We start from the raw sequence: 13217 nt of genomic DNA on the forward strand, positions 1-13217 counted from the left end.
TTAGTTATTTTAAAACTTTCGTTGCTCGACTTTCCATTTTCATGGTCGTATATAGTGATACGATACTTACGAGGTGCTCCGCTGTAATTTCCAGTCCTCATCAGCTTTTCAGGCGCAATTTTGTACTGAGACGCGACCAGCTTGTGGACAGCGTTGTCATCCTCCAGGAACATCTTCATGCGGATGAATGGCTCCCTTCCCTTCTGTGTGAGCATGTGCCAGGGCTTCGGTCTCGCCAGCAAGTCGCTCACAGAGCCTTGCGACAGTCCCAGCACAGATTCACCGAACAATCTTTGGCTGATAGAATACTGGCTGAGAGCCTCCTTCACTCTTCTCACTATGTCCTCGGTATTCAAATTGTTAAAGAGATCAAATTGTTGCTGGGTGATTGGTGGAAGCACTGCTTTCATGGACCGCTGCGGGGGCGGGTGATGGGGAGGGTTCGATGGCTGGGAGATGAGACTATTCGTGATCGACGCCATCCTCTGCAGCGGGCTCGCGGCCGCTGAACTACTGAAATCCTCATTGGGGGTTATCGCCGGCGGCAGTATCGCGTTACCGAGCGGGCTGGACGCGGACGAGCCGGTCGATTGCTGTCCTGGCTCCAGTTTGGGCCTTACTAACGAGAACGCGCTTCCCGCGTGTCTAATAGCCTCTTCGGCATCCATTGGCCTATCCTTATCACTATCAGTCAATCCATTCATTTTGGCGTTTTTATCTTTAGGCAGAGAGAGATCTTGGACCGCTCCGGAGCCGTTCATCTGTTGGTTCTGCGCTTGTTGCATGGCCTGCTGCTGCAGCGCGAGGAGGTTGGGGAAGGGTGGCATCCCTGGCAAGTTGTGCAGGTTGGGAATGTTCCCAGCCGGCTGGATCTTGGCAAGTTCTCTGTGGTAAGCTTCCAGTGCCATGCGGATGTCTTCTGGTGGTCGCTCCATGTGTGGTGGCATGCCGCCGCTGAAAAATGGAGGGAACATGCTATATGTTAGTTTTAGATGTGCTGTTCTCGTTTAAATTACTAGTTATTTTATGGCAGTTTAATAAATATTTTCAATTTGTAAACTTAAATAGGATGCTTACCCAGGGAATCCTTCGCGGCGCATGTCCTCCACTCTTCTGGTCATGATTTTGGCCAGCTCCTCCTGGTAGATGCGCGCCACCTTCTCCTGAGGAATGTCATCGTTCTCATATTTCTTGAGTCTCCTGTTCTGACTCGAATCCTGAAAACAAAACGGTTATTTTAAATTACAGTTTAAGTGCGTCGTTAATTTGAGTTACAGTTTATAGCTTTTTATTATTGCGTCGGATTTTTCTTGAGAGTGAAAAGTTTTGGTGTCTTACCTTATTGGAGAATGGAGAGGGGCACTGTGTCCTCGGCGAGCTGGAGTCCTCATTGCTCCTGGAGTCATCGTTGTTGGGAGGGCCGGTCGGTGTCTTCATCAGATGCGACGCTTCGTTGAGTATCGCGTGAGTGAGTCTGTCATCACCCTCACCCTCGGGTCTACCGTACACCGAGCCAGTGCCATCTTTTGTCCCAACTACAAAAGAAAGAAAAGAACATTGAAATAATTTGATCGACCTCACTACCTCTACTTAAATAAATTTCACTACTATGAACGTATGAGAACAGTGCGTATCGGCGTTTTGACGACTTTTTAATGAGTTGCGTGTAATCTAAAATTACTTTTATTGGTTTTGATCCAACGACTTGTTTTAAGTGGTTAAAGTGGGGCGCAAACAAAACCAATACATACATAAATGGCACAATTGTTGTGACTATGTTTGTGTTAATTATACATTGTAAACAGCTATATTTCTACATAACATATTACTATCGTTTTGCATTCGAATCCGCACACGAACAATTTTAATTGCCGCTAAATTGTTCCCCACGCACACAAGTAGCGAGGCGGCATACATCCGTGTTAGTAGCTTACTGTTGCCAACTAATAAATACGCGAGTTATATTTGGTACAATTGAAATTAGGCGTTTCATTTAAGCTGTAGAGCGGTGCATAGCGCTTTAAAGATAATCGCTGAATGGGAACGAGCACTCATCGCCTAAGCTCGGTAATCCTAAAACTGCGCGAGCGCAACCATAAACAAGTGAAGTTACGCGTGAAACCCGCCCGCCATACTGTGGTCATTCATCCTGTCAACATATTGTCTCCGCGCTCACAATGAAACGACACTATTTAGATGGTGATGTACGCATGGAATTAGTTTAATTAAGTCGCGTAATTAGTTTTAGACGTTCGCCGAGATCATTATAGAATTAAAGTGCGAGCGTAATGTTCGGATACTGGGATCTCTTGCGGCTAATATTTGTTACAGTATATTTCGAGTTCAAAGAATTTTTGGTGTTAAATCCGAGCGGTGTTAGCGCGGCGCCCCCATTTATTTTATCTTATGAACATGATAATAATTGGCCGGCATCTCTTTAGATAACTATACGTGTTGATATAATGTATGTTTGTGCATATTGTATGACGGTGCACGTTAAAAATCGGCCACATCCGTCAAGTGTTTAAAGAAAAACGATAATGTTATTTGCTTTGCGGTATTTTAACGACTCCGAAAACGGATCGCTTGTGAGTTGACGTATTAATTTTCAAGGATCACAAAGACTTAATTGCGTCCTTAAATTTTATTTTAAAACCGACAATATGTACGCTAATTTTCTCACAAGTTTATTTTAGATTCGTCTGTTGATGCGCCGAGTTCGTCCCTAATTATTTGACAATAAAAAGCATAATGGAGTGCGATGCAATTGTTTTTCTTCGAAAACTCACTCTGCGCTTTTATTGGAACGTAAAGTGTGTTTTATTTATTGAGAGTTCAAAATGAATTAAGAGAAAACATAGTGACATCTCTTGTAAGTATGTCGACATTCATAAAACTTTTAAATTTCGCTGCAGTTCCACAGTTACCTACATACGATATACGAACGCGCGGCCAACGAATAAAAGATGTCTATTACTATGGCGATATAATATTTTTATAAGACAACGTTATTTAAATACGTCATATATCAAGACTTAGAGAGATCTTTTGTTCAACTTTCACCAGTTTAATGTTAGTCTATTCTATGCTCAGTTAAATTATATTGTTTTTACTTTCACAAATTTCACCTCTCAAGCGCCCGGCCACCGTGTCACGGTTGAATGTTCTACCCCCGTCAAGCGTCCCGCCACCGTGGTACGGCAAAACGATCTTGCATTTAAAAAACGTAAAAAAGAAATGCTAAAACTATGTTTATCCCTTTCAAACATATTTGACATTGAAACTGATGAAACGAGACGACGATCTAATGCACACACTTGAATAAGTGGTTGATATAGGCCAGAGAGCACCTTAAACAACATCTGACCCAACGACATGTTCCTTTATGACCAATATTGTAAATCCTTTTTTTAACTAATTTTAAAGATTTGAGTATATTTTACAGTTGGATTTTAATGTCATTATTCATTAACTACACTATAAGACCTTTCGTCATATTATTTTTTTTGCCTAAAAATATTTTTTAGACTTTCTTCAAACACATGCCTAAAGCACAAAATATTCAGATTAAACCGACTATTGTACTACCACTATCAAATATTATTTGTGGTTTATTTTTTAAATCTATAGCAAATTTAATGTAGATTTCAAATATATAAGGTATGACTAGGGTGTTAGTATTAAAATATGACGGAATCGGCGCTTAAACGCCAACCGCCAATTCAATTTCGCGCGCCATTTTTGGCCTGGACGCTTAACGGTATATTTGAATTTTGACGTTGGGGCGCTCGAGAGGATAGGCAATGTTGTCACTTTTTGGTAATTCTCACGTTCCGATTCTTACAATAAGCGTTGTCATGTCCTTCTATAGACAATATTTTTGTGAAACTAACCATTTATTTGAACATAACGACTTATGACTATGCGAACGTGATACAAATATTTTTAAAATGGTCATATTTTAGATTATGATCTCGTGTGACCATAAAGATAGACAATAACTAAATACGTGATTCGTTTGTTAATTACGATAAGACCTCATGTTTGCGCAAATAGATTTTACTAACTTTAATGTTTACGCAGAGATCGTTTACGTAAAATGGAATATAATGAAAAAGATCGAATCACGGTGAGTTCCAATTTTAAATCGAGACGTGTATGATTTGTCACATTTATATTTTTAAAGTGAAATGAGCAGTGACAATGTTTCAAACAGTAATAAAAATGTATTCAGTCATCTTGCGGCTGAGTCGTATATAACAGCGAATGAGGTAATTTCTGTTTTTATACGACATTGATGGAATAGGCCTCCATATTCACAACACTCAGTTAGAGTATTAAAAAAACCCCCGTTATGTCAATAAGTGGCGATCAAAACATAATTAGAATGTGCGTGGTGTCTCGTGAGCCGCCGACGACTAGCTGATTATTTAGTTTTATTTAAACCTGCGGCTCGCCTCACGGCGGGCTTCGCGGTTCTTCTTTTGTAACATCAAAACCGCTTGACATATCGTAGCGAATCAAAATGTGAAGCACGCAGTTATCTCTTATGAACCGGCTAATTTAATGTACCGAGGAAACGTACGGACAAAAACTATAAAAATAATCACACTATAAATAAAACGTCTCGCAAATATAGAAGATAATCTTGTAATCACAGACGAACGGCTCCACGCGATTTGTATGTATATATTCATCCTTCGACATACGGGCCGTCGATAAATTTCAACACACGTCTATTAATGCCTTTGATCTTGTTGCAGACATTTTGTTATTCTGTAAACGGCACGCGGGCAATTACTGCGACGTGCTTCGAAATATTGTCAAAAAACTGAGGTTATTTCCACTGGAGTGTGACGCAACGAGTCGCGCCATTTTGTACTACACACGTCAAAGTCGTCAACATGGCCGGCCGACTCTAAATATTACATTTTTATTGATCTAGTTTCATTCGCATTTCTTATCTCGTAAACTATAAAGTATGTAACGATATCAGTTTTTATTGTGGCTATTAAGATGTGCATTTTTGATGGATATTTAAAAAAAACACGCCGCTCAATTAACGTCGTCCAGTCACGGAAGTTTAAAATTTATCGGTCGCCGTTTGATCGCTTCTGACCGATGGAGGGAAAGGGGCCGTGTAAATTCGAGTGGCAATAACATAATTCAAGGATAACAATAAAAACGAAGAAATTATTTGTTTATGCGACATTATATCGCGTGCGTGCACGCGAAAACTATTTTCTTTGTGGCCGTTATTGATTGCTATAGTCGTATGAATATTCAAAGGCTTTGGAAAGTAAAGGGGCGGTGCCCTAAATTATAGTGTCACTGTGACATAGTGAAAAAAGTAACGTTCGTAATTTAACCGTATAGGTCGGATTCGAACGGGGAGCTCGTATCCGGGATTGTAAATCAAGTTGGCGGGTAGTCGCAAGAAAGGGGTGAGAAGTGCGCGCTCTATACGTCACAGCGGCGATCGATGCTCATTTGCATTCGAGTCGTCGTCGGCGGCGGACGTCAGGGCCGCTCGAAAGTGTTGCAGAGCACGGAAAAAATACCGCATTTGAATTGTTAATTATATGCAAAAGAAATAGTTGCATAAACGGGCATCTGAGTTAAAATTAGGTGCTAAGTGGTGCAACAATGAAATGGTACAAATAGTATCGCATGTGTTGGAAATATTTCAATACGCAGCCCCTACGAGAGGGGGTACTTATTATTTGAATAACGACACAAAATAAATCTCGCATTCCGTAGAACACGATAGCGTCTAAATGAAGAGGTAAAACTGTGGAATGATATAATTTTCGATTGGTAAGTTTCTTTTGTTCGACGTCGCGTGCGTAGGGTCGGGTGATCGGGATCGCGTGCTAGATGGCAATCTGCCGCGACGGGGGCACCGACCACAATTGATTCCACACGAGAGAGAAACAGAATGGTCCTGTGCATGTGACGACCGACACACCGACACACCGACACGCCGACACGTCGACACACACGTACACGCCTACACCTACGTGTTACGTACCAAGCGAGCTCATGAAATTAAGATAAGGACGAGTAAGACAATTCTAGGAATGATTTGTTTGTGCTCCGTACACCGGAGAAATGTAATAGTAGATATTTAAGTAGCTTTGTTCGTTCCGAGCCGAATGTATGTTATATAAACATGCGAGCCGGCGGTAATGTATTGCCTTGATACACTAACGTACGGACAGACAATCGCAACCGTTGATTGAGCACAAATTACTAATAGCTTGCTTCTGATTGGCTGACAAGGAATGACGTCACAGCGTGCGAAAATTATACGTTTTCAAAACTAATATATTGAGGGTAAGTTTTATTATAAAGTTGTAAAAACGTATTAAAATATGTCGCGTTATAATAGTGGTATAATTTCAGTGATTTACAGCTCGCTTGTAAAGTTGAAGACATTATTAGTTTAGGAAGCGATTACAACGTAGGTTTCGTTTTGTATTTATATCAGTTTTATAGATCAATTTGTTTCAATGATTTGTCAACGGACTTTCGAGTATTTTGGTGAAACATTTACGAGCTTTTTTCATAGTAAAACATTGAAGGTTGCATAAACAGTGAGGTTTTTCCAATGCTCATATTTTACATGCAAAGATGGAACGTTAAAAATGCATAAAGTTTTTCCGACATGTATAAAGAGGTGTGTTGTGCGGCGTATTCCCACCGTCCCACCGGTGTGGAGGTAAAAACGTGGTACTCGCTAGTTTGTAACTAGATTCAATAATCAATTTTGCCAGCTCCGCTGAGGGGCTCGCTTCCATACACGAGACTGCTATATTCCAGCTATATCATCAACTTTTTGTTCGCCAAATATTCCGATTATTATGAATTTCGCTAGCGCAGGTACTCAAAGAACTTTTTGAAACTTTATGACCCGTATAATACGATTTCGAAAATCTTTTGTTTTATACCCCAATTATAAAGAAGTTAAAATCTTCTCGTTAATATTTTGATAGTTATCTTAAGTAAGTACCCACAATTAGTGTAATTAACGATGCAAACCTAGCAACTGTAAGCAGTTATTTGTGTTATCCTATTTCCAGTACATAGTGAGATGACAGCGCAAAAAGTGCAGCGAACACCGTGGCGTCTCCCCAGAGCTTATCTGTGTAACTTTTAACGATAGCGCGGCGAAGTTTTTTAACGAAATAACCGAATTCCCGTTAACTAGGAGTAACGCGGTTAGTGCCGATCGAGGCGTCTGCTTCACGTGCTGTTTTTAATTGATTTTCACGACCGTCGCGACATTGTTTACCGAAATCATGAAAATCACACGAAATTTTACTGAATTAACAATGTACTTTCACATAAAATGTGTTATTTCAATCCGATTAATCGTTAAAACACGTAATTTATAGCTAATGCATTTGGCGCCATTTTCCAAACGTCAAATTGGTTTTTCCACAGATAAAACATATAAAACAACGTGCCGTGACAAAATAGCGATTTTTCACGTGTACCGCATTAATAGCGGGTATAAATGCATTGATTTCGCACGGTTGCTTTATTGATTGTAACAGCGATTGATTGCTCCGAGGCACGCGAACACGCGCCAACTACGAGAGGGCTTTTGTTGCGTGAAAATTGAAAAAAAAAAGATCGATGTTATGTCTATACCCCATAATTATTGCTAGAAAGATACAATTTCCCGACTATTATTGTGAGTTACTACTTTCACGTCACGTTATGGTGGCTAAGAATACAATTTATGACAACAGAACATTCGTGTCAAAATCGTTGTAAGACATTCCTGATATCAAAGAATTATCTCGTGTTATTGCTTCATTGATTGTGTGTTGAAAGCTCGGATATGTTGTAAAATTGAGATGTTCCCATCAACATCTGACATGAACGACCCCGCTCGTAAAATTTCCAGGAATAGGTAAGAATACCTCAAAGAAAGTTTTTGCTGTTGGCATCATAAAGCGCGGAAACGCGGTGCATTAAAAATAGGTGAGAGACAAAAGGTCAAAATGATCTCTTGGCAATCATTCCAAACATTTTTTCACTTCATAGACAGCGTTAGTTTGACGCGAGGTATCTGTCAAAGTGACATTTAGAAAGAACATTCGCATTTTTAATAACTGGAATGCTTTGAATACACAGAATCAGCGTCATAAATTGTAGAGCTTATATAGATAAATCTAGTGGCTAGATTTAATTTGCGAGTGTGTTGGATTAAAACTATTTCGCGGCACAATGACGAGTCATTCATAGCTGCACATTAATCCTTACTAATTATGCAAGACGGGGAGCAAAGATGTAAAATGGTCGGTCACAAATCGCGTCCGAACTGACAGTTTAAACAACCCATCTTGTGAGACAGATCCCTGATATATAACTCGAGTTTGCTAAGGAAACGTATGTAATTAATTACGACGAATAATACGTCAGGATGCACTTAATTTCCTATTAAACTGTTGTGAAAACGGTTCACAAAATGGCGCCTGCTATATGGCGCGAGACAATTTTGATCTTTCTCTGAAATGCACGGTTTCTGTGTATATTTTCATGATATTGTTTTTATAATGAGCAGTGATAGCCGAGTGGTTTAAGTTGGCACCTCCCACGCAAGTGGTCGCAGGTTCGAATCCGAGGCAACACACCAATGACTTTTCGAAGTTATGTGTGTATTAGAAATAATTATCACGTGCTCCAACGGTGAAGGAAAACATCGTGAGGAAACCTTGCATACCTAAAAATTTGTTTAATACATTTATTGAGGGCATGCAAAGTCCCCAACCCGCACTTGGCCAGCGTGGTGGACTCAAGGCCTAACCCCTCCCCCTCGTTTGGGAGGAGACCCTTGCCCTGCAGTGGGACAGATATGGGTTATTAAAAAAAAAAAAAAAAAAAAAATTGTTTTTATAGAGTTGAATTTTGTCGTTTACTGGTTTTAGACGAGTTAGCTAGAACTCTATGTTCGTGGAAACTGTCCATAGAGTTACGCTATAAAAGCGCTAACTACCTAGGTACCGAAATATGTACAGTTTTATTCAAGTAAGATAGATTCTAAAGGATTAACAGTATCAACCCAGATAAACATCATCGGAATGACATTATTTTGGCCCTCGCAACAACAATACGTTTGCATTCTCAATCACATTTGCGCGAAAATCGAAACATTTGAAAGTGAATGTTGGTGGGCGGTGACGCGGCGCACGACGTGTTTACGACCGCCGGTGCGACCACGGCTTTATTAAAATAATTACCCGCGCTTCGGTCGCTCGCTTGACAGACGAGAATGTCCTTCTTTATTTTTTAGTATTGTTGACGAATTAACCTTTTTTGGTTAATCTGTGCACCATAGTGTTCGATTTTTAAATAAGTATGCATGTGTATTTCTGCAAATTTTATTAAGTTTACTGTTCAGTCTATAATTAATTTGAATGTAATGGCGTATAAATCTATTTCAACGTCGTATTAGCTATACTAACAACAGCTCTTTAATATAACACATGAATAAAACTAGCATCAATGAACATAAACACTAACGGGCAATATAAAACGTCTTTGTAACATTCAGTAGAAAATAGGTAACCCCGATACTGTGCGTGTTCAGTGTACTTGTCAACTGATATACATTAAAATATATTTGTCTGTTCAGTTGTAAAACGCAACAAAATTATTGCAACGGAACGTTTTACAAGAGCTCACTTGATTGCGATAATTTAGCGCCAACTTATTTTAGTTTGGCTATTAAAAGATAATTGTGTTAAGGACTATGAAGTGTCGTTGTGTGAGTAAACTACGAAGGAGTTTCAATTTAATTTAAGTCGTAGATGTTGGTATTATTGTTTTAATTTTATTATGTTGCCACCAATTATATTCTAACAAAGCACCATTATCACTGAGATTTAGTTTTCAAGTCAGAATTCTGATATTTTATTACCCTTAATTATTTATAGATTCCATTCCTGTTCGGTATAAAGAATCTAAGATCAAGTAATTACGTTTGTAATTATCACAATTATGGAGGAATAATTAAACAATTAATTACGAATATATTGGTTAGTTTATAAAAAACAAATGGCGAACGTATTATATAATTAATTATGATAAAAGAACAACTATTAAATGTTCGGATGACTATGTAGTATCGAACGAACTATTATGAAAAGTTTGCAGAATTAGCGTAGATTATAGTGTTAGAAGAAGACGGATAGAGAATGGTGTGTGTCGTCTCGCTCGTCAGGTCGTTTACGCGTTCAGCCGTAACAATTACTTAGGTATTATTATCTTGGACAGTCGTTTAGGTATAAAATCATAAAGTATATAATGAGACACGGTATTATAATCATAAATATGCCCGTAAAGAGGTCTGATTGCTTCGTCGGAAGCCATCAAAGCGGCCGCGAGACGGCGCGCATTCTTCGCAAAATTATTTCTTGACCTCTACGCTAGCTTTACGCTACTCGGCAACAGATGGCGTTACGTACACATTGTTGCTTGCATACTCCACTTTTTCCATCGGCCTTTTTTCCGAGTTATTTCTGCTTAAACGTTCTTAAATGAGCATTTAGTTTTTCAAAGGTGCTTTCTAAGTGGCCGTCTTAAAAGTTTTTGCTGGAAATGTCCTTTGTAATAATACTTTAGCGATAATTGCGTCGTAAATTAAACGTTTGTCTCAGTCATCGTAATTTCATAAGCGTCTGTAAAATGCATTCAGTTAGTGTCACTTATTACTGAAAGCCTTTATTCGTCTAGCAGACGTAGACTTTAGTTCGTCTACTTGCTCCGAGATGGCGCTACTCATCCGCGCTTGTATCAAATCGTTCTTTGTTCGGAAACAATAAAATACATAAATACAAGGACTCATTATAAACTTTGAAAGTCCAAGTGTCATTAATATTTATGAACGAACATGTTGCCAATTTTATTCTCATTACCGGTTGATCCCTTTCGATCCCCATTCGATTCCCGGGCGGGTTTATCGGGTAATTATTATGTGATTATCAACACCAATTTTCGTGTTTCAAAGTTTATGATTTATGAGTTATAGTCTCGTTTGTAGCCCACTTTTAGCTGATACACCCTCGTATCAGTGTTTTATACAACCATCGATTTTAACACACGATAAACTTCTGTAATAGTTTAGTAAAATGGTGTTTATTTGCAGTAAAGTAAGTCTAGTACTTTATTTCTTCGGCAGATAATTTACTACATTCACCCATACATCATTAAGTAATCTGTCTAATTGTCAAATAATTGTCCGAAATAATATCCTAGAACATATTCATAACCATTTTATAGCAATTCCAGTCACATTAATTTTATAGATTAGTTTCTCACTAACAGGAAAATACTTATTATTGTGACACTTTGACTAATGTATTACGTTATTTGTGGATATATTTACGAATTGCCATCTTATCAAAACTCAAATATATTGAGAACGTGAAAACTTGGCACACTGACAAACAGTTGAAGAGCATTAAATATTACATTTTTCACACGCAAAAGTTTATTACCAAGTCTACCAACCTTCAATGAAAAGAGTTATTTTTTTAAAACAAATCACAACCAACATGGCCATATCGTGTATTCATAAATGGAACGTATTCAAAATAGTATCGCGTTCCGTTCCACGCGGCGTCTGCAAGTCCGTTGTGTACGTTTTCGTTAGAATGTCCGCGCGCATTAGCCACGTTAATACACTTGCGAGTTTCAAACTCCGTTCAGTTTTAAACGCCTTTGACAGTCCCCCGTGCGGGCCGCCGTACGTGACCGCTGCATCGATCACTTATTAACGAAAGGGAAGCTACCGATATTTAATTTAATCGGTTGAAAAGGTTGAGCGTTTAAGACTCTGTCTAACTTTTAATTACAGTTGTACCTTTTATCAATTCTCCGCAATTACGTGTTAAAGCGAAGAGACAAAACAAATATGATTCGAAAGGACATTTCGAGTGAAACTCGAGAATCTAGTACACTTGATAATAAAACTATTCGACGTCCATAATATAGAGAAATAACTACACCCGCAACTTTCAAGTAGTGTTAAACAAATCCCAAACATGCAAAAGCACAATTGAATATTAAAATTTGCTTAGCGTTAAACTAAGAGCTGTATAAGGGGAGTTTACAGTATAGGAGCATCGAGGACGCTTAACTTTGGGCATAAAGCCTTTGGCGGGTGTCCTGTGCCGGCCGATAGTGGCCCATTGAAAATAGATTTTCACGCTACGCTTGAAATGCTTTTGAGAGGCCAACTTCGTCTAAATATTGGCGAGTGAAATACTCTGCGTGTAACCGAACGCTTAAGTCGTGTTCGAATTTTAGAAATAATTTTATCGGTGCTTACTGACTTGAATTGTCTGGTTCTTTATCATAAGAATAAGAAAATATGGAATCCTTACAAGATTGTTTAGTTGTCTGTCTGTTTTTAAAAGGCCATGTTTTGCAATAATTTTCGTTTCTAATGGCGGTATTAAAATAAAACTCTTACACTTCCTAACGACGAGAGTTAATCTAATTACAAAACTTAATAAGGCAGAAATAATTTAAATCGATAAGCTTTAAATCGATTTAGTGTCTGTAAGTGCTACACAAGACTGATTAACAGTTTTACCGAACCATACAAGAATAAAGAATAATGAACACAACATTAAAATTAATTGGATTGAGGGATTTTACGAATAAATACGGTTCTCAAAGTTCACTTGCCGTGAAAAATGTAATATTGTTTCATTCTCAATATATGGCGATAGTTTACCGATTTATTTCCCTTGTTCCAACGTTCGAAAATTGAATGCAGTCACGTCAGATATCGGTTAAAACCGTAAAATTTTGTACATCACTATTTCTTTGAACAACTAGACCGTGTAATGGAGTGCTTGTATAGAATATTATAAAAATGTACGGTTTTTATCACAAAAAGTGTATTTTCTTTATTATATAAATAAAAATAGACTTGGATTATAATAAAATAGCATTTTTGCTATTAGATCTATTAAAATAGTTGATTGCAAACTGTCGATTAAATAATATTATAATATAATACTAAAGTCTTCAATCATGTCATGATATTTGTCGTAATCTATAGACAAACTAAACAAAAAGCATAGACGATGATCTTAAAAAGTCATGTTTACGGTTTTTGCTTGCAGCTACAGGGCGTTGTTTTAATTGATACGCCATTGTATGCAGCTCGTGAGTCGTTTATCCAATTAACTTTT

At 38.3% G+C, this 13217-nt stretch overlaps 1 protein-coding gene across 2 annotated transcripts in view; it reads right to left on the minus strand.

Annotated features, from left to right (window-relative positions):
* ct (homeobox protein, cut) overlaps positions 1 to 13217 on the minus strand; it is a 167119-nt gene that overhangs the window by 2524 nt on the left and 151378 nt on the right. Inside the window, exons 7-9 of one of the 2 annotated variants that reach the window (XM_076127918.1) lie at positions 1339 to 1535; positions 1078 to 1217; positions 71 to 975 (exon numbers count right to left, since the gene is read on the minus strand). In XM_076127918.1, coding sequence (XP_075984033.1) covers positions 71 to 975; positions 1078 to 1217; positions 1339 to 1535 — 1242 coding nt within the window. The remainder of the gene's footprint in view (positions 1 to 70; positions 976 to 1077; positions 1218 to 1338; positions 1536 to 13217) is intronic. The other variant, XM_076127916.1, reaches the window with a different exon arrangement.

Source organism: Anticarsia gemmatalis, chromosome 20 (assembly GCF_050436995.1).
Source record: "Anticarsia gemmatalis isolate Benzon Research Colony breed Stoneville strain chromosome 20, ilAntGemm2 primary, whole genome shotgun sequence".
In the NCBI taxonomy this organism is placed as follows: domain Eukaryota; kingdom Metazoa; phylum Arthropoda; class Insecta; order Lepidoptera; family Erebidae; genus Anticarsia; species Anticarsia gemmatalis.